The 27725-nt window shown below is 36.2% G+C and overlaps 2 protein-coding genes across 2 annotated transcripts; both read left to right on the forward strand.

The window, feature by feature from the left end:
- Positions 1–5108: 5108 nt before the first annotated feature.
- LOC108171386 (AUGMIN subunit 5-like) lies at positions 5109–7786 on the forward strand. The gene is made up of 5 exons (XM_017327428.3): positions 5109–5267; positions 5457–5666; positions 6366–6588; positions 6996–7128; positions 7280–7786. The coding sequence occupies exons 3-5, from the start codon at positions 6488–6490 to the stop codon at positions 7406–7408; spliced, it is 363 nt and encodes a 120-aa protein (XP_017182917.1). The 5' UTR covers positions 5109–5267; positions 5457–5666; positions 6366–6487; the 3' UTR covers positions 7409–7786.
- Positions 7787–24949: 17163 nt separating this feature from the next.
- Positions 24950–27493, forward strand: LOC103411228 (uncharacterized). The gene is made up of 2 exons (XM_029107894.2): positions 24950–25272; positions 26659–27493. The coding sequence occupies exons 1-2, from the start codon at positions 25107–25109 to the stop codon at positions 27294–27296; spliced, it is 804 nt and encodes a 267-aa protein (XP_028963727.1). The 5' UTR covers positions 24950–25106; the 3' UTR covers positions 27297–27493.
- Positions 27494–27725: the final 232 nt, after the last annotated feature.

The following is a 27725-nucleotide window of genomic DNA, read 5'->3' on the forward strand; positions in this document are numbered from 1 at the left end:
TAACTCTCCAAAATCTTCCAGAACAAATCTGAGCCATATGGCCTGAGCTGTGGCTTCAGAAGCACTGATATACTCGGCTTCTGCAGTAGAAAGAGCAACACAGTGTTGTTTCACAGAGGCCCATGAGAACACTCCACTTCCAAAAGAAAATGCATAGCCTGAGGTGCTTTTGCTGTCTTCAAGAGATCCTCCCCAGTCACTATCGCAAAAACCAATTAAGACTGCCTTCTTGCCTTTCTCATACTTCAAACCATAGTCCAATGTGCCCCTAACATATCTGAGCACTCTCTTAGCTGTTCCATAGTGTTTATTGGTAGGACAATGCATATATCGAGCTAATAAACTAGCTGCATACATTATATCTGGTCTTGTAGCAGTAAGATACAGTAAACTGCCTACAAGCTTTCTGTATTTCTCTTCATCTGCTGCACCACTGCCATCTTCTTTACTCAACTTTTCAGTAGCCACAAGAGGTATAGAGACAGATTTACATTCTTTCAATCCAAACTTATCCAACAGGGAAGAGGCATACTTCTTTTGATGAATGAAGATGCTAGATTCTGTTTGAATTATCCCCATTCCCAGAAAATGATGAAGAAGGCCCAAGTCTGACATCTCATACTTCTCCTTCATATCTTCTTTGAACTCATCCAGCATGTCTTGATTGTTTCCAGTATACACAATATCATCCACATATATGGAGACTATTAGTATATCCTTTTCTCCCCTTGTCTTAGTGTAGAGAGTTGCCTCACTTAAGCTTTTCTCAAACCCACACTTAGTAAAATAACTGTCAATCTCTCCATACCAGGCTCTAGGTGCCTGTTTTAACCCATAAAGAGCCTTATGCAATTTGTAGACCTTGTCCTCCCTGCCATTAACTACAAACCCCTCAGGTTGATCTACATATACTTCTTCCTGCAATTCTCCATTCAGAAAAGCAGATTTAACATCTAGTTGATATAATTTCCAGCTTCTCTGTGCAGCAAGAGCTATCAAGGTTCGGATTGTGTTCAATCTTGCAACCGGGGCAAAAGTCTCATTGTAGTCAATTCCTGGTTTCTGCACATACCCCTTGGCAACTAGTCTTGCCTTGTTCTTTTGGACTGAACCATCTAAGTTCAACTTAGTTTTGAACACCCATTTAACTCCAATCACCTGCTTATCACTTGGTCTGTCAACAAGCTCCCAAGTTCCATTCTTCTCAATCATTTGCAGTTCTTCTTCCATTGCCTTTATCCAAGCCTGATCTTGTGCAGCTTCTTCGAATTTTTCAGGTTCCACAATACAGAGATTGCACTGTGCCATAATATCATTTATGTTTCTCCATTTCACTGGAGTATGATCATAAGACTGAGGGATCTCAACAGATTCTTGAATGCTGCTTTCTTGTTCTTTAGTATGAGAGGAGGTATATGAACTGGAGGCACTGTCTTGAATCTCATCCAACTCATGTGAATTCTGAATGTGGGTCACAGCAACAGAATTCTCTGAATGTTTCTTCCAATTCCAGGTTATAGTTTCATCAAAAACTACATCTCTTGAAAGAATTAACTTCTTAGTGCATGGATCAAACACTCTGTATCCCTTCTCACATGTAGCATATCCAACAAACACACCTTTGACACTCTTAGCATCTAGCTTCTGTCTTATTTCAGATGGTATATGCATATAGCATACTGATCCAAACACCTTTAAATGGCCAACCCCTGGTTTTCTGCCACTGTAAGCCTCAAATGGTGTTAAATTATTGAGTGCCTTTGTAGGTGATCTGTTCAAAATGTACACAGCTGTGTGTACTGCTTCTGCCCACAGAAAGTATGGCATGCTTTTATCATGAAGCATTGCCTTAGCCATTTCTACAACCGATCTATTCTTCCTCTCCACTACTCCATTTTGTTGTGGAGTGTAGGCCATAGATAACTGTCTTTGAATCCCTGCATCTTCACACAGTTTGTTGAATTCACAAGATGTGAATTCTCCCCCTCTGTCACTCCTCAAACATTTTATCTTAAAGTCACATTGTAATTCCACCATGGACTTGAATTTTCTAAAACATATCAATGCATCTGACTTGTATTTCAGAAAATAAACCCACATCATTCTTGTACAGTCATCTACAAGAAGCATGAAATATTTGTTGCCCGCAAGTGAATCATTCTGCATAGGACCACACAAATCCACATGCACCAGTTCTAGAGGTTTACTTGCTCTCCATGCTTGATTCTTTGGAAACCACTCTCTATGTTGTTTCCCAAACTGACAACCTTCACAAACTTCATCCATTTCTTCTAAAACTGGGAGACCATGCACCATTTCTTTGTTTTTAAGCTGCTGAAGACCCCTAACATGCAGATGGCCTAGTCTCTTGTGCCATATCCAAGTAGACTTAGAAATACCTGCCCTCAGTACAACCTGATCATTTGGTATCAGTGTCAAGGGGTAACACCTGTTCTTTTTCATTTCAACTTTGAGTACAAGACAATCCAATGAAGGTCCATCAAAAATACTGCACATCTTTCCCCCAAATAACAGATAGTAACCGTGTTCATCCATTTGCCCCACACTTAACAGATTTTCCTTCAACCCAGGTAGATACATTACATCTTTGACATATTTTCTGCCTTTGCTAGTATCTATCATAAGTGTTCCAAAACCTGCCACATTCATGAGTTCCCCTGTGGGCATTTGAACCTTGCCAACCACATTTGTCTTCATGTCTATTAACAAATTAGAATCCCCTGTCATATGGTTGCTACAACCACTGTCTACATACCATTCTCCATTCACTTTTGATTCAGTGATTGTGCTATTTGCATAAAACAGGTTCCCTGTCACCTCTACCTGATTAGCACTATTTGCCTTTTGCACTAATTTACCTACTGTGCACTCTCTAGCCCAGTGACCAAACTTTTCACAGTTATAGCATTTAGGTTTCCCTTTATACCTACACTCTCCAAAGTGAAACTTAGAACATACCCTGCACTGTGGTTTTGTACCTATCTGCCCCATTGACTGTGCATTATGTGCAGGACTAGCAGGAAATTTCTGCTGAAACTTAGGTTTTGAACCCCATTTCTTGCCCTTATTATTCCAATTTTTCTGGAACTGAGATGAACCAGATTGACCTTCACCCCTATTCTGCTCTTTTGAATTCACTGAGAAAGATGAGAATGCTTTACCAGTAGTATCAACAGTATGCAGATCAAACCGTTGTTCTTGACTCTTCAAGATTGCAACTACTTCCTGCAATTCTACAGTCTCTAGACACTTTGTGTTTTCTATAACCAAACAGATAGAATCATAAGGTTTACTAAGACTAATCAGAACCTTCTGCACAAGTCTCTCATTCGACAGAGATTCACCAAATGTTCTCATTTGATTAATTAGCTCATTCAGCCGTGTAAGATAGCTAGATAAAGACTCATCATCTCTCATCCTAGCATATTCAAACTCTCTCCTAAGATTCTGCAATTTCACAGATCGTACCTGATCACCACCATGATACTCCCCGTATAACAAATCCCATGCCATCTTAGCTGATTCGGCATTGGCGATTCGTGGGAAGATCTGATCCGAGACTGCATTTTGAATGATTCCTAGAGCCTTCGCATCCTTCATGAACACAGCAGCCATTTCTTCATCGACTGCATCGTCCGATGACCCTTCAACTTCCTTCTTCTTCGAGTCAGGGGTTGTAATCCCTTTGTCCACCAGCTTCCATAACCCAAGCGATTTGAATATCGTTACCATCTTAATCCGCCAGAACTCGTAGTTCTCACCGGAGAAGATTGGGGTTCTCACCTCCGAGCTTCCAGATCCAGACATCTTGATCCGTCTGTTGCTTTCTCGCCTCAAATGAAAACTCCGGCGACTTTCACCGAGCTTTGACTTAGCTTAGTGACTTCACAGCTTCACGCCCAGATTCAATTGATCGAAAATCGGCTCTGATACCATGTTACAATTTGGTAAGGTTAATTCTATGGAAGAAGAGAAGATGAATAGTTTTGGAATGAAACAGGGAGAGAAGAATGAGGTTGTTCTTTTCTCTGCAAAGTTACAGAGGAATAATTGATTTCATTAATTGTCTCTCACTATCTTGCACACAACGTGCAAAGAGAGATATAATGCCTTTTACAAAACTGAGCTGGATCAGTACAAATTGAAATAGATCTCAGCCACACATTCAGCTAATAGCTAAGATCATCACACATGGCACTCATGGCCTTTTATACCTATATACCCTCTCACTTAGTATTTAACATAAGTGCATACACATATTAACATCACAACTTATTTCTAATCAGATTTTGGACTTATACTTCAACAATACCAGCCATTTCATTTCAGGTAAATTCATCTCAAATTTTCAACAAGTTCTTCATCAAATTTATTTTTATATTGTAATCCGGCTATAAAACAGACAACCGTTCAATGATTTCCGTACACCTTCTCCTCATAAACAGACGTCCGTTCAATGATTTCCTTACACCTTCTCCTCCATACACTCATGTTTATTTTGTAATTTCTAAATTCAAATGAATCAAAGAAAATCAAAATAACGAAAAAAACAAGTGTACAAAATGAAAAAAAAAAAGAAAGCAAAATCCAAGAAAATGACTAAAAACCTTTATACAAGTATTTCCTATATCTGAGTCAAATATACAACTATGAAAAGTAAATAACAAATCAATTACAAAAAAATCTCGCCTAACTCCTTGGTTGTAAGGCTCTGCATTCAATCACGATTTCTTTCCAGACAACGAGTGGTAAGGATATTATTTCTCTTGAAGAAAAGTTGGAGGATATGTCATTTGTATGTGTTGATATCATTGTCGCCACATATGTATGTCATCAGTAACTTTAAATGACTTATCCCCATACAAAGTATAATAGTTGGTCTAAATGATTTATCCCCATACAAAGTATAATAGTTGGTCTAAATGATTTATCCCCATACAAAGTATAATAGTTGGTCTAAACCCTAATTCCATAAACGACCATACTGTTTAAATGAAATAATTGCTCGGTTCCATTTTACCCCCACATTTTCTGCTTTTGTTTTGTTGCAAGAGTTTAACTTGTTATTTGGAATATATTGTTCACAGAAAGCACATGTTCAGAAATTTTTGGCTACTGAAGATGCACTGAAAAAAGCTGCAGAAGTTAGGGATCTATGTCAAAAACTTATTAAACGCTTGCATGGCAATACTGATGTAATTTCTTCAGGAACATCACAAAATGTGGGCAGTCTTAGGCAACTTGAGGTAAATCTTCCTTGCATATTAAAAGTATTAACTACCAATAGTTTGGGTGGAAATAGCACCATGGGTGACAGGTTTGATTAGTTTCAGTCTTTTGATCCTTTTCATAGTTGTATACTGTATACTAGGTTACTTTTAACCTGCACTGTGTTATCATCTGGTTTTTTACAGTCTTCCATTTTCTTTGTGTAGCTGGAGGTTTGGGCCAAGGAAAGAGAAGTTGCTGGCTTGAGGGCTAGCTTGAATACACTGATGTCTGAAATACAACGCTTAAATAAATTATGTGCGGAAGGGAAAGAAGTTGAAGGTTCTTTGAAAAAGAAGTGGAAGAAGATTGAAGAATTTGATTACCGCAGATCAGAACTTGAAATCATATATACCTCTTTACTAAAAGTTAACATGGTAAGGATCTCAGCTTCAATAGTGCTTATAAATTTACTAGTAACTTCATATACTGGCATTGTATAAGCCATGTCTCGTCATTCCATGAAGTGTCGGCTCTTTTTCTTTAAGTTCCAGGCAAAAGGTCATATATATAATGTTGAATTGTAATCTTGTCTTGGCCCAAGACAATTGATCAGGCCCATACACAAAGAAAGATTCATGCACATGCTAGAGAGTTCTAGCAAATTCAAGTTGGTGGAATGCATGCATAAATATCCAAGGCTTTTTGTAGAAAGATCTAGAATCTTGTAAAATTGTGTGGTTGTTAAGCACTAGCTAGAAAGTTCTAGCAATGTCAAAGTTGGCAAACGTTGCCTATAAATAGGTGAGGTGCTAAGCTATGTGATGTAACAACCAAGAGAGCATGTAGTGAGAAGTGAGAGTGCCAAGTGAGAAGTGAGAAGAAGCAACAAAGCTTCTAAGAGTGTTTGAGTGTTTCCTCTTGTACTAAGTTTGTGAGTGAATAAAAATCTTGTGTAATACTTTTGAGTATTCTTTCTTTCTCTTGCCTATCAATTCCGCTGCATTACATTCTTCTTTGAGAGATAAACATCTCCAAAGTAGTGAAATCTTTTTAAGCCCCAACAATATGCATGCTCTGATGTCTTATTTTGTTCTATTTCATTGTTTGTGTGCCTGCTTAATGGGTGCTTTCAGTTCGAACTTACATTTACTGGATAAAAGGTTTGGAGGGTTCAGACGCTGCCCTAGCATCAATCCTAGAGTCCCTGGAATTCTGTTCGAAACTTCGTGGTTCTGAAGCTAGTGTGTTGGAGGACATGGTAAAGGCAATTAATTTGGTCCATACACCACAGGATCTTGTTGAAAGTGGTCATGTGTTGTTGAACCATGCCTATAGAGCTCAACAAGAATATGAAAGGTAAAACTTCACATGGCCTTATTTTACAGGAAACTAGACTGTGTTATCCTCCAAAACCCGAAAGTTTCAGTAAGCGGAACTCGGTCAAATAATACAAACTTGAATTCCATTTTGAGCATTGTGAGATGAAGGAAAGTGCCAGAAACTGCTTTCTTATTTCATTTAAGATTCACATGGTTTGTTGCTCTGGATGTTCTGAATTTTTTTCATCCAGATTCTAAATATATTACAGTTTGCTCTTTGTTCTAATCTGTTGTCAAAACTCAGGATGCATAGCTCTGGTGTTACGTTAAATTCATTCTAAATATTAAACCATTCAAATATGTGATGGTTATTAATTAGCATTTTAGGATCTCTGACTATTTGTTAGATTAACATGCACTTAATTTGTATCTACTACTCTGCAGGACAACGAGCTATTGTTTAAATGTGGCTGCTGAGCAAGAGAAAATTGTCATGGAGAAATGGTTGCCTGAACTTAAGGCTGCAATTTTGAGTGCTCAGAAGTGCTTGGAAGATTGCAACTATGTTAGGGGATTGGTGAGTGACCACCATACGCAGAGTTAGCCTGCATTTTTTAGTTCTATAGTAGTTGTATAGACAGTCCATTTTTCTACGTTAGCAGTACAAATTCTTTTGTTGTCTTGTTTTTCCCCTCTTTAATTGTCTGAGCTGCAATACGTTTCTGCAGCTTGATGAATGGTGGGAGCAACCCGCAGCAACTGTTGTTGACTGGGTCCTAGTCGATGGATTAAACGTTGCTGCCTGGCATAATCATGTGAAGCAGCTCCTTGCATTTTATGATCAGGAGCACTTGTGAATATTAATCGAGTACTCAGCAAACAAGATTTTCTCGGGATCTCCCTGGTCTTCCTGGATCAAATTTGCCACTTCTACAAAGCCCTGGTCTCATTCATTCTGGCATTACTAAAACCACCTACAAAGGCCTGGTAGAAACGGCTCAAGCTCGACTTCCTGCTTGGAAGGTGATTCTAAAGGGATAACTCATAGCTAACAGTTTTGTATAGCTGTGTTTTACAGTTTTAGATTCAGTTGTAACAGTTTCTGTAACTAATCTATGTGATTAGAGATTTAATTAAGCACAATTAGTCACTAAGCTTTATTAGGAAAGTGTATAAATATTGAGTTGTATTTTCCTTACTCATTAAGAAAGAAATAATACAAGGCTTATTTCTTACATGGTATCACCACCTCTCAACTTCACCGCCTCTCGATCCTTCTTCCTTGCGATTTCTTCTTCGATTGGTGCATCTGCAAATTCCTCTCGATTTTTTTTCGACCTTTGATCTTCGATCATGGCGTCTTCGACTTCGTCTCCTGTGCAGCCTAAAGTTGTTGCCCCAAATCCTGCAATTCCTTCCCCCAATTTTGCAGCGATAAACCCTAATTCCTCAAATTCTCTGATCTCGTCGATTTCTTCCATCACTGTTCAGAATATCAGTTGTATGGTTCCTCCGAAGCTTAAGCGTGACAATTACCTTGTCTGGAAAGCTCTTTTCACTCCAATTTTCCGACGATATAAACTTACCGGAATCATTGATGGATCTGAAGTTTGCCCGCCGCCTTATGTTCTTGATCAATCTAGTCAAAACTCTGGAATTCCAAATCCTGACTTTGAAATTTGGTATGAAAAAGATCATAATATACTGATTTCGCTGAATTCTACTCTCTTTGAGGAGATTATTCCGTTCACCATCGGTGTCACATCGTCTCGAGTACTCTGGCTAAATCTCGAGCATCGATTTGATGGCGTTTCAGCTGCTTATATTCATCAGCTTTGTTCTCGTCTTCACTCTATTCACAAAGGTGATCTTCCTATCTCGGATTATTTACAAAGAATTAAAGGCCTATCTGATTCTCTAATGGCTCCTAGAGCTTCTGTCTCTGATCATGACTTGATTATTGCTACGTTAAATGGCTTACCTAATGAGTATGAGTCGTTTATTGACTCTATCATGGTCAGGATTTCCACCATAACACTGGATGAACTTCATGGTTTGCCGATCAATAAGGAAGTCTTCATGAATCGTAAAAAGAAAGGCATTGCCTCATCTGGTTCTGTGCCTTTTCATGCCTTTGCTGTGCAGTTTCAACCTTCTCTTCTTCCTACACCGTCACAATATTACAATTCTCCTCATGCTCATGTTGCTCAACAGTTTAATCACAATGCTCCACCAAAGTTTCACAACAACAATTGACACGCCCCGATCCCGATGTCCTCGAGACATCGGGATGGTCACGTGCTGGCCAACACCCGAAGGGTGACGAAAGCCATTTGATTTAAGTAAAAGCTGAGAAATATACTAAAACAAGCAATAGGAACTAATAATACAAAACTAAAGTTCAACTGCTAATTAATAAAATTATGGTTATACACATAAGTTCAGAGCATACATCTATTACAGAGTACAAGCAGAATTTAAGATAGAGAAATGCTATATTACAATAGGTGTCGAAGCAGAGGAAATATAGCACTGAATCACTGGTAGGGAAATGCCTCGTAGCTCAAATCGTAATCCTCGTTCATAGGTCCTGAAGGGGGCGCAAAACAAACATAAGTGGACCAATTTGATATATATATATATATATATATATATATATATATATATATAATAAAACAGTTATCAACCTACTAACCCCCAGATTTATGAAAACATACATATAATAAAAACATAGGTTTTCCGAAACCTAGCATGTTGTGTAATGTCTCAAATTCATAACTTATATATATAACAAGCACTAGTGATTTGTCCAATAACCTCCAGGCCCCATGCCGGCTCTCCGTCTTTGAGCAGACAGTCAAAGGAAAATACACTTCAGGCCCCATGCCAGCTCCCCATCTTTGTGCTAAATAGCCAGAGGAAACACACTCCAAGCCCTATACCAACACCAAACCGTTGCTCGGGACGGACCAGAATCTATCCCTACGTCCCGTAGCGGAAATGATCACTAGGTAAGTACAAAACCATTGAATATATCTATTTTGAAAAACAACTTCATAGTATAAAGTCATCCATCATTTATACTATAAAGAGGTATTCTAAACATGTTCTAAATATCATATCGTCATCCATCAGATATTCTATAAGAACATGGGTTATATGAAAAATAGTAGTAATTTAATCTAGCCTCAGTAAGCATGTTATCTCACAAAACATTTCATAAAACATAATCATTAAATCATGCTTTTCATGTATGCATTTCTATTATTAAAACATGATTTCACTCACCGTACACCGATGGTGCAAAGCTGTACCAAAAAGGAATAACGGAATCACCGTTAATAATTGCACATATTCACATAAAGGGGTACCTTTAGTCAAACTCTATTCAAACGATTGAATTTGGAAAAAAAAACATACTTCAAAAACAGGTCCAGGACGTCGAAATTAGCCTAGGAGAGGTCCCGGACGAAACCCAGAAAAGTCAACTTAAAAAGTCAACGTTAACCGTTGACAGGTCAAAGTCAAAGTCAACGCTAACCGTTGACCAAGTCAACAGTCAACTGGGTCAAACGGTCAAAGTCAGACTGGGCTTGGATTGGGTTGGGCCGATTGGGCCCTAAAGGTTTGGGTTTGGATTAAAGGTTAATGGGTTTGGGAAAGGGTTGAAAGCCCAAGCTCTAAATGGCCCAAAGGCCTTAAATATAAAGGTTTCTATACACTCGGGCCTAAGGCCCTGAATAAAATGGCCCCAGGCCTTAATTCTTAAAACTATAATTAAACAAAACCTAAAAAGGTTTTGGGTTGATCTAATGGGCCACAGGCCCTAAAAGAAACGGCCCGAAGGCCTTTAAGGGTTTTAAAGAAATAAAACAAAAACAAAAACAAAATAAAAACAAAAGGAAACAGGCTGGGCTAAAACCAAAACGGGCTTAAGGCCCATGGGTTGGGAAACGACCTGAAAGGCCTTGGGTGCGCCGGGGAAGAACGCCGGAGCTTCTACAGCTCCGGCCGACTGCAAACCTAGTTTTTTAGGGTCCGATCTAGGTATCAAATTGAAGTACAAGACGAGAAGAACAACGTTATACCTTCCTTTTGCCGTAAAACGGTCGGAGGTGACCGAAAACTCCCTCGACACCCACGGCCTCCCCGGAGCTAGGTGTGCCTTCCCCCAACCTGATTCCATTCTAAAACCTCAACAACAACGTAATAAACCTAATTAAAACACATTCACGCAAGATTCTAAGACGAATTAGGAAGAATTCGAGGCTTACCTAACCAGAGGAATAGGAAATCTCGCCGGAGAGTTCCTTGGTTTCATCCTCACAGCACGGGAAAGAGATAGAGAGCTGATGAGGGATTGATGATGGTGATGACTCCTTCTAGCACGAGCGTGCCTTTGCGTGTGAGTGTGTGTGCGATTTCAGTGAAGAAAAGGAAAGAGATGAGGATTCCGAGAGAGAGAGAAGAGAAAGACAGAAAGAAGAAGATGAAGCTCACGGGAGGGGTAGGGGACAGAGAGAGCAATGAGAAAAGTCTTGGGGTGCTGCCATGTGGCAGCTTGGGAATAATCCTGAATGGGTAGTCAAAATAGGACTAAATTGATAAATTCATAATATTTTGGGGATACATACATAATTATATTTTTATAAATGGGGGTGGGTGTAACAACAATCGTGGCCAAGGATCTTTTCAACGCAATAATCGTGGCAATTTTCACAATAACTTCAATAATCCTCGAGGTAACTTTCACAATTTTGGTGGTAATCATGGCAACTATAGAAACAATTTTGGAAATCGTAACAATTTTGGTGGAAATCGCTCTAATTCTGGTGGAAGAACTCCCTGTCAAATATGTCATTCCTTTGATCATGAAGCTATTGACTGTTATGAGAGAATGAATCATGCTTTTGCTAGAAAAATCCCTCTTACAAAACTTGCTGCTATGTGTGCTCACACTAGCTCTCAGCAATCTCATCCTATTTGGTTGATGGACTCGGGTGCTACATCCCATATTACTAATGACATATCTGCAATTCAATCTCCATATCCATACTCTGGCGAAGACAAGGTGTACATTGGTGATGGACAAGGTATGGATATCCATCACATTAGTAATTCTATCATTCCAACACCACATGCTAATTTCAGATTGAGTAATGTCCTTTATGTTCTACTGATGAAATTCAATTTACTCTTTGCCTATCAATTCTTAAAAGATAATCATTGCTCTTTGACTCTTGATTCTGATGGTTCTGAAATCAAGGATCATTCTTCTGGGATGACGATTTTTCGAAGGCCAGTTAAAGCAGGATTTTATCCCTTTCAAGGTCTCTCCAATGTGCCCTTCTCACATTCTGCTATGTTCAGCACTAAAGCATCATTGAAGACCTGGCATAACAGGCTCGGTCATCCTTCTTCTGTTATGTTTAGACAAGTATTAAATAAGCATAATCTTGTTCACAATAGGGACAAGTTTGTATCTTTCTTTTGCACATATTGTGCCATAGGCAAAAATCATAAGCTATCATTTTCTTCCAATACTAGTTCTGTGTCTACTAGTTTAGAGTTGCTACATTGTGAAGTTTGGGGTCCATCTCTAGTTTCTTCTGTCAGTGGTTACAAGTTTTACTTGTTGATTGTGGATGAGTTCACCAAATATACTTGGATGTTTCCTATGAAAACTAAATTTGAGGTTTTCTCTATATTTGTATCTTTCAAAGCTTATGTAAAGAACATGATTGGCAATAAAATAAAAATCTTGCGATCAGATTCAAGGGGTGAGTTCACTAGCTTTGTGTTCAACTTTTTTTTTATAAAATAGTGGTATTTCTCATCAATATAGCTGCCATCAACTCTTGAACAAAATGGATGTGTTGAGAGGAAGCATAGGCACCTTACAGAGACTGCATGGACTCTATTGGTTTCTTCTCAAGTCCCACACAAATTCTGGGTTGAAGCCTTCTCTACTGGCATTTATCTCATCAACAGATTACCAATTTCAAGACTGGACAAATCTCCATGGGAACTCCTCTTCAAGACAACTCCAGATTATTCAAAATTAAAGGTGTTTGGCTACAGCTACTGTCCTTGGCTTAAACCTTATGTTTCCTCAAAACTGGAAGGCAAAAGCAAGCATTATGTCTTTCTTGGTTATAGTCTTCAGCACAAAGGATATCGGTGTTTAGATCTTCAATCTTAGAGAATCTACATTTCAAGGCATGTATTGTTCAATGAGGGGCATTTTCCCTTTCATGATGCTTAGAAGTTTTCTACCTCATCAACACCACAGTCTCCAGTGCATGCTTCTTCCATAAAATTTAATCTTTCATTTCCTATATCTCAGCATGTTTCACCATCTTCCACAGTGCCTGCATCACAGTCAGCAGCATCTCCATCACTTACAACATCTCAGCAACCTCTATCTTCACAAGTACCATCTCAGTTCTCTCTACAAGTATCATCATCATCTCATTCATTACCTTTGCAACCAGATCATTCATCTTTAATTCAGCAATTGATTCCTACCAACTCTCATCTTATGATTTCAAGGTCTAAAGCAGGTATCTTTAAATCAAAAGCTCTATCTGCCACCAAACATCCAATTGATATTGATACTTTTGTGTCTACCATTCATCTACAAGCCTCGAAGCATGCTCATTGGAATCAAGCCATGCTCGAAGAGTTTCAGGCTCTAAAAAACACAGGCACTTGGACCTTAGTACCTCAATCTCCACATCAAAACATTGTAGGCTGTAAATGGGTGTTTCGGATAAAAAGAAAACCTGATAATACATTTGACAGATACAAGGCTCGCCTTGTAGCCAAAGGATTTCACCAACAAAAAGGTATTGACTTCACATACACCTTTAGTCCAGTTGCCAAACCAGTGGCCATTTGAATTCTATTAACTCTTGTTGTTCAAAATGATTGGTTTCTCAATCAGTTGGACATTAGTAATGTATTTCTTCATGGTACACTCAAAGAAGAGGTGTTTATGCAACAGCCTTCTGGTTTTATTGATGCTTCTCAGCCTTTATTTGTTTGCAAGCTCAATAGATCTCTTTATGGTTTAAAGCAAGCCCCTCGTGCCTGGTTTGATAAGCTTGGTCATACATTACTGTCTCTTGGTTTCACTAACTCTTAATCCGATTACTCCTTATTTGTGCATACATATCCTTCCTTTGTGATTGTATTAGTCTACGTTGATGACATCTTAGTCACCAGTCCAAATGCATCCGATTGTCAAGCTTTCATTCACAAGCTCAGTTCTTTGTTTCATGTCAAAAACTTAGGGCCTCTTCACTACTTCCTTGGTCTTGAAGTTCATAGATCATCTGAAGGTATTTTCTTGTCACATGGTAAATATATCATAGATCTTCTTATCAAGATCAAAATGGAAGGATGTAAACCTTGTGCCACTCCTCTTGGCACTCATAAATTGGATCACATTGGAACCTTATTGTCTGATCCAAAGGAGTACAGGTCTATTGTTGGTGATCTTCAATATTTAACATGGACAAGGTCGGATATCTCTTTTGATGTGAACCATGTGTGTCAATTTCTTCATTGTCCTTGAGATACTCACTTTCAGGCAGTTAAACGTATTCCCAGATTTCTCAAAGGCTCAGTTGATCAAGGACTCTAGTTTAAAAAGAGTTCTCTGCAGCTAACAACTTTTTCGGATGCCGATTGGGCTGGATGTGTGTTTGATAAAAGGTCTAAATCTAGATATTGTATTTACTTGGGTTTCAATCTTATAAGTTGGAGTGCAAAAAAGCAGCCAACTGTTACATGATCTTCAACTGAAGCCGAGTATCAATCCTTTACTTTTACTACTGCAGAAATTACCTGGATCTGCAAGATTTTCAAGGACATCACTTTTCCTCTTTCTCATGCTCCTACATTATGGTGTGACAATGTTTCTACCATATCTTGGCTTCAAATCATGTGTTCCATGCATGAATAAAGCATGTCGAAGTTGATTATCATTACATCAAGGAGGTTGTTCTTGCCAACCTAGTCAAAATTCTGTATGTCAACTCTGAGCATCAGATTGTATACATTCACACTAAATCACTGTCCAAGGCAAGGTTCAAGTATCTTCAGTCCAAGTTTTCTCTGGGTTCCCCTCCAATTAGCTTGAGGGGGTGTAAAGGGATAACTCATAGCTAACAGTTTTGTATAGCTGTGTTTTACAGTTATAGTTTCAATTGTAACAGTTTCTGTAACTAATCTCTGTAATTAGAGATTTAATTAAGCACAATTAATCACTAAGCTTTATTAGGAAAGTGTACAAATACTGAGTTGTATTTTCGTTACTCATTAAGAAAGAAATAATACAAGGCTTATTTCTTATAAATCAGTCATATCTTGCTGGTCGAGCTAGTCTTGTTCAGTCTTGTTCAATCTTCCACCTCCACTATCCCAGTATATGATATGCAGACAGGGTTTAGGGTTTAAAGTTTAGGTATGCAGAGAAGGTTGGGCCAAGTTTGCCTTCCGAAGTCTCTTGGTGGGCTTGGCTTGAAAAACATAAGAGTTATGAACAACTCTTCTTGCTAAGAACTCTTGGAGATTGATGGAGGGGATAATGGTCTGTGGGCAAAAGTTTTTAGTGGCAAGTACATTGACCATTGGGTCAATTACTCAAAGATCAAACTGCTTTAGGCTCTTCTTGCACTTGGAAAAGTGTTCTTGAAAGGACTAAACTTTCGTACTACTTTGGCGAATTTGGAAATGGTAACACGGTAAAATTTTAGACTGACAGATGGGCTAAATGTGGTATTTTGCTTCATTATGGTAGCTGCCTGCTCTCGGACAATATGCTTAAGGTTACCGTAGCTGATTATTGTTACAATAATGTTTGGGATATACACTACTTGTTTTACCAAATGAGGTTGTTGAACAAATTCTTAGCATTTTAGTTGGTTTTGATACTTTGGAGGATAAGTGTAGCAGGTGTGGAACACAAGTGATGTTAATATGTTGGCCATTAATTCTAGTGGTTTTCCTAATTTGCGATAGAATCTCATTTGGAATCTTCATATTCATTCGAAAGTTTAGAGTTTCTTATGGCTGCTCACTCTTGATAAGCTCATAACTAATGATCAAAGGCTGGAGGGATTACGACTGATAACCCTGAGTGTTAAAGATGTACATGTGGCTTTAAATCAACGCCTCATGTTTTTAAAGATAGTCATAAGGCAAGCAAAGTTTGGCTGATGTTGAGGATGTATAACCAACTAAATTGATTTTCATGATTTTCTTCATTTTAATCTTACGACTAATTCACTCATATTGGGAGGTTTAGAGTGGAGGTTAGTTTTTTCGTTGGTTGTTGGTTTATTTGGTATTGGCAAAATAATTTTTTTTAGCAAGATTTTGCAATGTTTGATGAGCCTACAGTTGCTATTTGTGCATATCTTGTGAGTATTAGCCTTCAACCATTCACGAAGATTGGTCAATGTCGTATAATTGAATCTTTGCTCCACTGAGAAGCTCTTTATTCAAATTGGTAATGTTGATGGTTGTAAGAAGGAAAATAAGAATTTTTTACCTAACCAACCGACAGTAGACAAAGGATATGTTGATGTTGATGTTGATGTTGATGGTTGTAAGCTCTCTTCTCTTTTTTTTCCTCCCCTCCTGTTTAAACGCTCAAAATTTTATCTTTGTAAGGAGAAAGAAGAAAAAAAAGTAGAGAGGGAAGAGAAATATCTAGGAAAGAAGACTGGAGGGGAGAAAAAAAGGGAGGAGAAAGAATACCATCCTTATAACTTGGTCCCTTATTGAATGAAAGGACAGGCTTCTGCTTGGCTTAATACCAACTTCAGTCCAATTGTCTTCTTGTTTTGGAAATTGACAACTCCAAGTGATGAAAAAACATCACATGTATTATTGTACGGATGAAAAGTGTTGCTTTTTGCACTATTGCATTTAAAGTGATTAGAAATTCCGTGAAAATTTCCAATATCTCGTTGCATTGATGAACGGACGAGATATAAAAAAAAACAAAATTTTATACCTTCATCTACTACGTTGATGTATTATATCCAAAACCCTAAAATTCTCCTCATGAATGATGAGTCTAATATTTTTCAGAGTTGTTATCAGCACTTGCAAACAGTGTTTTATGCATGTCGGTCTCGAAGTTATCAATGAGGGGTCATGATAATTATTTTAAATTGTTAATAACATTATCTTTTCTTATTCTCGGTAGGCGGCTACATCCCTACAATCTCAAAATATGTTTAAATTCACTCATGTACAATGAGAAAATGCCATATGGCAGGTTTGACACAGTTTGGAAATTGGTGAGACATGAAAAGTTCCTTAATCCTCCCTCGCCCACACGGCAGCCCTCAACTCGACCGTGATGAGAAGACATGACATGTCTTTTGCGAATGACAGGGAATTGGACAAAACCATCCCTTCTTTGTTTCAATAATTGTTATGAATTATCGTATAACTATTAACCTATAAGTAGATATGAACAACGACTTAATTGCCACTCATTTTCACTATAAAAGGAAAACATTTCATCACAAGATTGCAGTGGGGACAGAGAGGGTTGTGGTTGTCGTAGATAAACCTAGATTTGGATATGATCTGGACCTCAGTGTCTGGAACCTGCAAGTCCACAAATCTTGATCGATGATTGGTGTGCAAGTCAAATCAGGGCCGTTGGTTGTGTGTGGTGGGCTAGGAAAATGAATTAATGGAGACCGTTGGATTCAATTTGTGCGGCCAAGATTTGTTGACTTGGAGGCTCCGAACACTAATGTTTGGAGTGGATCCAAATCCAATAAACCTAGGTTTCATCACAAAGCAGGAAATTGAATTCAGAACAAAACAAACAGATTGTGAGTAGGAAAAGACAGATTTTTTAGTGTGTCAAGAACACTGTTTAGTACACTGAGTGTAATAATACAATTGGTTGGAAACTTGTAAAAAAAAAAAAAAAATTTCCAACTTTTTATATCATATGATGTATCAGACCGTGTTTCCAACATCAACGAGATTTGGATGTCACGCATACAAATAAAGACTTGTTGGGGCTTAAAAAGACTTCACTACTTTGGAGATGTTTATCTCACAAAGAAAAATGTAATGCAGCGGAATTGATAGGAAAGAGAAAGAAAGAATACTCAAAGTATTACACAAGATTTTTATTCACTCACAAACTTAGTACAAGATGAAACACTCAAACACTCTTAGAGGCTTTGTTGCTTCTTCTCACTTCTCTCTTGGCACTCTCACTTCTCACTACTTACTCTCTTGGTTGTTACATAGCTTAGCACCTCACCTATTTATAGGCAAGGTTTGCCAACCTTCCTTATTTCTATATATTTCTCGCTTTTTCCTAATGTCCACATAATTTTACAAGATTCTAGGTCTTTCTACAAAAGACCATAGATATTTTATGCATGCATTCAACATACATGCTTTTTCTAGAATTCTCTAGCATTTGCATGAACCATCCATTGTGGTTATGTTGCCTTTTTCAACATGGGTTGGATCCATTGTCTTGGTCCAAGACAAGATTACAATTCAACAAGCCTTTTATTAATGTCACATTATTATGTCTTGATTGTAAGATTAAACTTATAAAAAAATATAAGTTAAGAGATTAAGCTCATGAACCACAAATGTATTCAAGTATTAAAATCACAATTCGATAAACACAATGACAAACTAACCCATAAACATAGTAGAAGAAAAAGCCAAAGCAGACTTCTAAACAATGCACCTTCTCCTCTCTTGCAAAACCAAAAGTACTCAAACTAACAATAGGTCTTAGTTCAATATTGAGTGTGCATTTTGTGAAAGCAGTGGCCACTATTTATAATAGATTAATCCTAATAATTCTCTTATTAGAAACACCATAGGATACCAACTATGAATCCAAATCATATCTGAATTACAATCCTACAAGAATTAGGATAGTTTTAAGCTTTCTAGCAAGACTTTTCTATGTCAATTGAAACACTACAACCGGCTATAATATTTAATTTCATACTCATGTTCTAACATTCTCCCACTTGAGTATGAAACATATTAATCACACAGTCTTTCATATTCATAGAAGTGATCGCCAAATCTTTTGGATAGCAAAAGCTTAACCTCACATACAACTTACCAATGCATTTTAAAGTATGGAACTTAAGAATCTTTTCTGTTTTATCACAGAATTAACCCAAAAATCACAACATACTTAATTTGCACTTTGTAATTATGTGAATGTTGTGTAGCAAAACCAAACCAATTTGCTCCCACTCATCTAGGCCATACTTAACACAACCAAGTTAAGTACAAGTTAATATCAACTATATTAACTAACAATCATTGCAATACACTGAATGACTTATCAGAATCAATACAGTGAATGACTTATCATAATCCACATAGGAAACCAAATTCGTGTAGTTGCAATCTTGTTCCTTAATTAGCATTCTTATCATATGACCTTCTATTCTAGTTTGAATCATACAAGCTGTCAAAAATCAATCCCAGCTTACTATCATGCTCATATCTTTATATCTTATATTCTCCCACTTGAGCATGAACTAAGCTAAATTTTCAGCTTCGCAAACTTTTAATAGAAGTGATCAATGTGATCAATTAGTCTCATCGCATAAGAAATTCACATCACATATATTATATCTATACATTTCAAAATGTAGAATCAAAGAAACATTGCTGCAACCAATATGCAAACAGATTCCATGATCACATGCATCCAATTTGTATTTATAACAATGTGTTTTTACTTGACCAGAACAAACACATAAATTAGTTTTCTCCCACTATATCAAGTCAAGTTTAGCTCCAACAAATAGCACTAAACTTGTCATTACTTAAACTAATTAAGTAAGATAAATAATTCAACCAATTGCTTCAATAAAACCATAAATTGGTTTTCAGCATCCAAATGAATTATAATGACTGGCTTAAATACTCTTAGCCTTATGCTTACATTCGAACATATGATTCTCCCACTTAAGCATAAGCAAAATGTACTGCACAACCAATAAAGAAACCGGAGATATGAACCAATTGGTTCCCAATTCCTCACCAATTGCATAATCTCAGTTTAGTCAATATACTCCTAAACCATTATGCAAACAGTCTATGTATCAAAAGATAGTCACAATCCATTCAGAAAAACTTATCTCACATAAACTCAAAATCACCAGTTTCAACAATGATCAAAATCAAAATAGCAAGCACAATATTTTTGCATTCAATTTGATCCTAGTTCAATATCCATCAAGCAAGATCAACCAAATTTTGATAATGTCTGGATATATATCACAACAATATGTCTTGATTAAAACGAGATAATCAAGACCACTATTTCTTTTGGAGAACTCAAAATTCATTTTCCTCCCTATTTGAGATTTCAATGAAAACATAATTGCGGAAGCATGCATCATAAATGAAATCACAAATACACCTATACAATAAGAATGCATCTTAAACTCCATGATTTTCACAATACAATAAGCACATGCTTTCTTACGAATTCATAAATTAAATCAATATGCATTCGGCAATGTCAATTTGTGTTGTACAAAAATATGGACAACAAGTCACATAATCTAATTTGTTTCTCATTCCTCTATATAAATGACACAAGCTAATTCTCAAAATTTATAGCTTGACTTATATAATCATACAAGTAAATTTTTAAGGCTACGATCAATATATATAGCCACAAAATCTAATTTGGGTCAACTAATGAAAAATAAGATCATTACAAGATAAAACCCAATTTATACCAATGTATACAGATTCGCCATATATGCACAATAACGATTCTAGCCAAAGCATATTTCACATATATATGTTCATTCATCTGTTCACATATTTTCTTGTATGCATGCATCAATATGCAAATAAACTTATGCAAGTTCTATTTGATATAGATACAATAAGATGTGCATGTGCCGCTCCGTATAATTATATATATATATATCGAGATTCATACGGGAAACAATGCATAACATACAAATCGTTAGCATTCTTTTAAGCCGTCAGAAAGACTAAGCATATTTGCTTCATCATGACAATCGATGAGACTCAACCTATACAAAAATCCTTAATCATATATGCTCATAAGTTCAAATTTTGGCTTAACCAATGTGAATGGCAAAGTAGATACATGCACCAGCACACTATGCATCCATGTATATATTGAAATAGATTCGTGTTTGTGCTTCTTTATACTTGGAAGCCCCTTGATATTATATAATATAACTTTTATTATATAATATCCATCAAAATATAATTGATGCACGACACTCAATTTTACAAGCAAAATGACATGATATAACAAATGTTCGAAACTGAGAAGAAAGGTTTAGCAGAAAAGGATTCAAGATAAAACCTTATAAAAGCCCTAATTCAATTCAAGATAAAACCTTATGAAAGCCCTAATTCATCATGCTCTAAATCATCACAGTATAATCATGCATATAAGAGAACAAATTAATCATGCATGAAACAATGAACTAAGTTACCTAAATGCATCACTGGACCTATATTCGTTGACCCGACCGAGATTTCTCGACCACAAATCAACAAAACAAATTACTCATCAATCCTCGAGACCCATCCATGTGGATTGTCATCACCACCAATTCCAGTGGACCCGTATCATCGCAGATTATCGAAGTACATCGCCATTGTTACATACCCGCCGAACCCATCGCCAAAGTGATGGCCCAAATCCCATCGACACAAATTCCCAGCAAAAAGACAAACCGTAAACGTTAATATCTCTTGGACAAACAAAAAACTTATTAATGTCTTCAAACCAAGATTTCATATTTCTTTTATCTTACTTATATTTGGTCTGTACAAGGCATATTTTATGAACATCTTTATAATCAAATTCATTAATCCAAACCGATCAGACCCACGAAAACAATAGCTTATGTACTCGCATTCCATAATTACCCAATGAATCCTTGATTAATTCTTATAAAAATTCATCATCATGGAATCAAACACATAGAAGAAAAATTAATAGCTGTTGAAGCTTAGTAGTTCAATTTTACCAAATTGAATTCAACATTTAGCCATCATTCGTTTGGCAGGCAATCGTAAATATTACAAACCTGTATTGCGGCAAACATGATATGCATATAGCAAACTCATTCAAAACCTACATATTATCTCACAAACTAAGCTTGACAACTGCTAATTTACCATCACGTCTTTTGCTGTTTGTTTTTTTATTTTTATTTTTTTAACTTTCAATTTGAATTCAAGAGCAACAATCTTAGGCTCTGATACCACATGTAAGATTAAACTTATCAAAAAATATAAGTTAAGAGATTAAGCTCATGAACCACAAATTTATTCAAGTATTAAAATCACAATTCGATAAACACAATGACAAACTAACCTGTAAATGTAGTAGACGAAGAAGCCAAAGCAGACTTCTAAACAGTGCACCTTCTCCTCTCTTTCAAAACCAAAAGTACTCAAACTAACAATAGGTCTTAGTTCAATATTGAGCGTGCATTTTGTGAGAGCAGTGGCCACTATTTATAATAGATTAATCCTCATAATTCTCCTATTAGAAACACCATAGGATACCAACTATGAATTCAAATCATATATGAAATACAATCCTACTAGAATTAGGATAGTTTTAAGCTTTCTAGCAAGACTTTTCTATGTCAATTGAAACACTACAACCGGCTATAATATTCAGTTTCATACTCATATTCTAACATTGATAAAATCTTTATTTATTCCCTGCAAGTACCATATAAGAAATGCTAAAGAGACTCTCTATGGACTCTCTATCTGTCACTTCATGTTTTTGACATAATGTTTTATAATGTTAGCACTAGAATGACTGTAAACTGTAAGGTGACAGAGAGTCTATGAAGAGTCCCACTTTAAGAGGGTCTCCTTAATATTTCTCATACCATATTCTGACACAATGGAAAGTAGCCATTTTTTATTGTAAGTTTTAGTTTTCACATGTATTTATGTTATGCGAGACAACCACAAATAAATCTTTCTGTATGTACAACTTTTATCAAGTTTAAGAGTTATAATTAAGATATTCCCAATTGTATATATTTATATGTTTTTAGTCATTATAGTTGGAGCTCATCATTTGTGTGTACATGATAGATATCCTCGGTTACACGATAGAATTTCACAGGAATGTCATAGCCAATAAAGTAGGCTCCTATGCATCATTTGTTTCTGTGCGAAGAGAAAACACGAATAAATACATGCAACAACCTATTGTTGCTGATAGTGTACGCTTCAGACTCATGAAATTTGTAGCCACTCTACATATCTCGTGTGTAGAGTGGTACATCAAGTATGTTGGACTCGATACATCAAGTGTCGTAATGCAATTGATTAGAAAACAAGATTTCAAATCTTTTTTTCAAGTTTCTCACATAACCGTAGGCCTGGCAAACGGATCGTGTCTGTAGTGTTCGTGTCGTTTTCGTGTAACACCTGTTATCTTAACGGGTCGTGTCATGTCACACCTGTTATCTTAACGGGTCCTTAATAGGTCGGGTAAAGTGACCTAACCCATTATGACCCGTTAAGAAAAGAAAAAAAATTTCCTTAAATTTGCACATACCACACATTGCCACATGCGATCTCGATCTCTGAATGTTTGTTTTTTGCAATTTTTTGCTGATACGATTTCGAAGCATATACAAACAAGTTTGATGATTGGATCGTTGAAATTAGTTTCGTAGAATTCGTATCCCATCAAGTTCAATGATGAATATATATATTTATTAAGTAGATTTAAATTTATTTATTTTGTACATATAACACTTAAGAAATTGAATGGTATGTATATTTAAGCCGATCCAATGGTCACCAATTTTTAATATTTAATATATATTATAGTTTTTAGGGCTATAAAATTGTTAAATTAATATATATAACTATTATAGTATTTTTTTTTAGGGTTATAAAATTATTAAATTAATATTTTACTTATCGTGTATCGTGTTACTCACATGTATATCTGAACCAACCCGTTATCTTAACAAGTGCTTATCGGGTTACCCGATAACGATCCAATTCGTTATCGTGTCGACCCAAACACTTGTTAATTTCATGTTGTGTCGTGTCGGGTTATCAGGTCGTGTCAGGAATTGCCAGGTCTGCCTAACCGAAACCCAATTATTCTATTTGGGACTTTTACAGCAACAAAGAAACCACCTCAAGGCTCAATCTACTTGCCCACCATCCCACACCTTTTTTTCCTTGTCTGGTTTGGTGGTAGGGAATGAAACTGATCTATGTTCACTTCTTCTGGTTTGCAGCTGACTGGTTTTTCCATTAGTGGAAAAACGAAACACGGATACCCTCCGGATCCATCCATTATGTGAGGATCCTACGGATCCCTGTGGATGCAAATTTTCGCCTTCTTTTTCTTGGACAAAATTGCATCTACAAAACAATTAACACCTTAGGTCAAGGCCAAGAGCCTCACATGCCCACGATGAATGGGGGGGCTTTGGCGGAAGAACCTCCGATGCCAAAGTTAGAATTTAGAGAGAAAAGTATTTGGAGAGTTTTTGGAAGTTTTGCAAGAGTGTGGAACTAGGTTTTTAGAGAAAATGGAGTCCTATTTATAGAGCATGACCAGCCCTCTTTGGAAGAAAGAGTGGCCGACCCTTGGGTATTTTTTGGGGTGTAATGGATGATTTAATTGGTAATTAATGGATTAATTAGGAATTAATCCATTAATTAGTCATTTAACCTCCACTTAAATGGAATGTTATGTAGGTTATAAAATAATTACCTAAGATGAGGATGGATGAGAATATATTTGAATTTGTTACCTATTTTGGACACTTTTGACTTGATTGACGGATGATTGTCTGCTGCTCGCGCGTAGGAATCCCGATATGCCTCAAGGGTATATTTGTCCTCTTTACCCAAAAATTCACGTGTCACCTTGTGATTATTTTTTGCTGCACAATCTCCACATCTCAGCCGTTCATCGTGAATCATGTATCAATTTTTGTCAGGTACTATTTGTGTTTAATTTAAAATAATAAAAATAAAATTATTTATGACCACACGATTCATGATAAACGATTAAAATGTAGAGATCCTTATGATTCTTGCATAATGGATGGGATCCGTTTCAGGAAAAACGAAGCTTGATGGACCCCAGGTTATAATATTCCAAAATAGTCATTCACAATTAATTAATTTGTTGACTTAATTTTGTTGTGTACTTGTAAAATAGCCAACCACATAATGGATGGGATCCGTTTCAGGAAAAACGAAGCTTGATGGACCCCAGGTTATAATATTCCAAAATAGTCATTCACAATTAATTAATTTGTTGACTTAATTTTGTTGTGTACTTGTAAAATAGCCAACCAGTGTCCTTTTTATATCTAAAACAATTGTATAATCCTACAGAGAATATTTATATTAGGCCTCGGCAATTGATATAAAAGGCAACCTGTATCAACGCATTCTTTGAGTCAATAATATCAGAGCTTCTTAGAGGGGAAATAGATAGGTTGTAAAACAATGTCTTGGTTTCTTACTGTTATCTTTCTGGTTACTACTCTTACATTTCATACTCCTTCAGAGGCTAGCTATGAGGAGATCCAGCCTTCTGCAGTTGTTGTAGGCACTGTATACTGTGACACATGTTTCCAAGAGGATTTCTCAAATACTAGCCATTTCATTTCAGGTAAATTCGTCTTGAATTTTCAACAAGTTCTTCATCAATTTTATTTTTCTATTGTAGCCCGTTCAATGATTTCCGTACACCCCTTCTCTTCTTCTATATACACTCATGTTTATATTTTAATCTTTAAATTTGAATAAGTCCAAGAAAAATTAAAAGAAATAAATAAACAAAAGTGTACAAATGGAGAAAATGTAAAATCTAAATGACTGAAAACCTTTATACAGGTATTTCCTAAGAGTCAACCATACAACTACGAAAAATTAAAGGAGAAATTAGGTTCTCATCCTTCCTTTTGCTACTTCATTGATTAAAATCATATTCTTTTTCAATTTTTTATCAAGGTCTTTGGGTATTAATAACATCATTAATTATTTTAATAATAAAATATTTTTTTATTTCTAAATATATTCATTTAATGTTAAAAATGTTACAATTAGTATATTTATATTTATGACTTAACATATATTTTTAGTTTTAGTTTGTACCCATTTTTAATTTGTAATTCTTTTTTAATTTGTATCAATTTTCTTTTCAATTTTAATTTGTACCCATATATTAATTTATTTTTGTGCCCATATTTTTTAAAGTTTATTTGTATTTGTACCCATATTTTTTTTATTTGTACTTTTTATTTTGCTAAATGTACCCATGCTAATTATATGTACCCATTCATTTAAAACTTTTTAATCTTCAAATGTACTCATTCTTAAATATACCAATTTGTTATATGTAAAATGTACCATTTTTTTTATATATAATCTATTCAATTTTTTTCTAATCCATTTTTAAACTTATATGGGTACGTTCTTTTTTCTTTGATTTTAAAATGTATCCATGTCAAGTTTAATCGAAGAAATTTACTAATGTTATTAAGCTATTATCTTCTTCTTCTTTTTTTGTGATTTTGAAGAATTTACCCATGTTTTGATACAATAATTTTTTTGGTTAATTTTGATGAATGTACCCATGTTTATATATATACACACACAATAGTATATTTATATTTTAATATTTTTAATCCCACAAATTATGATTTTTTATTTAAAATCTCATTTATATAAACAACTAAAATTTCTAATTTTTAATTTAAAAAATATAGTAACGTACATAGAAATAAATTATCACATTAATTTCAGGGACCTCGATCAAAAATTAAAAATCAACAAGGTTTCAATCAAAGAATATTCATAGCTAAAGACCACATCCAAAGTCTCCCAAAATTAAATAACACATATCAACTGCAAAAAAAAATCTTGCCTAAACTAACTCCTTGACGGTAGGATTCTACTTTCAATCACGATTTCTTTCCAACAGACAACAAAATGTCCTGACATGTTATGGATGCATTATCGACAATATCAATAATTTTGTGGGGTTTTTGTGCAGAGGCTTCTGTTGGTGTGGAATGCAAAGATGGGACTTCAACAAAACCAAGTTTCAACGTAAAAGTGAAAACAAACAGCCATGGGCAATTCAAAGTCAATCTGCCCTTCTCAGTGAGCAAAGATGTCAAGAAAATTGAAGGATGCTCCGTGAAACTAATCCGCAGCAGTGAACCCTACTGTGCTGTGGCCTCATCAGCCACCTCATCTTCCCTACACCTCAAGGCAAGAAAGCAAGGGACTCACATATTCTCTGCTGGTTTCTTCACCTTCAAGCCTCTCAAGCAACCCAGCTTATGCAACCAGAAACCCAGCATTCAGAATTCCAAGAAATTAAACTCCCAGAAGTTCTCAGAGATGGCATTCCCATCCTCCTCTCAGGTGGACCCCAAAATGCCTGATCCCTCTCTCAACCAATCTGATCTCCTAGGTCTCCCAATCGATCTCCCAGGACTCCCAGGTCTCCCAGGACTCCCAGGTCTCCCAGGCCTCCCAGGCCTCCCAGGACTTCCAGGGTTGCCCCTTGCTGCTGAAAAAACTTCATCTAAGTCCTCCAACTCCAAAACTTCAAAGAATGGGCAACTAGGTGATAATAAAGAAGTCGCCCATCCAGATTCTCCACCAGCAGGTTCAGCACCATGATTCCCAACCTGCAACCTATCCTGGTTTCTGCTGGGTTCCTATCCTATTGGGCGTAACCCGTTTAAGTATAATAAGCCCATTTAGGTCTTCTGAGTTGTGGTTTCCTGAACTACTACGTATATAGTCTCTTCCTTCTCTTTTGAGAACTATGAAAAATATTAAGGGAACTACGTGAAATGTTGAATGTTTAAGTTTTATCTTCTTTTCCCATTTTCTCTCTACTTTTCCCTCTTTCTTCCCTAACAAGAATGTGTCGTTCATAGACAGCTACAAGTACAATAATATAATACGATCCAATTATTACTTAAATACAATGATTATCGTTGAAACTCAAAATTTCAGGATAAGAGAGCCGCATGGATTCATTCAGAGATAAAAAATTTATATATATCAATTATTATTGAATATTAACCAAGGTTGAAAAAGGTT

Source organism: Malus domestica, chromosome 09 (assembly GCF_042453785.1).
Source record: "Malus domestica chromosome 09, GDT2T_hap1".
In the NCBI taxonomy this organism is placed as follows: Eukaryota; Viridiplantae; Streptophyta; class Magnoliopsida; order Rosales; family Rosaceae; genus Malus; species Malus domestica.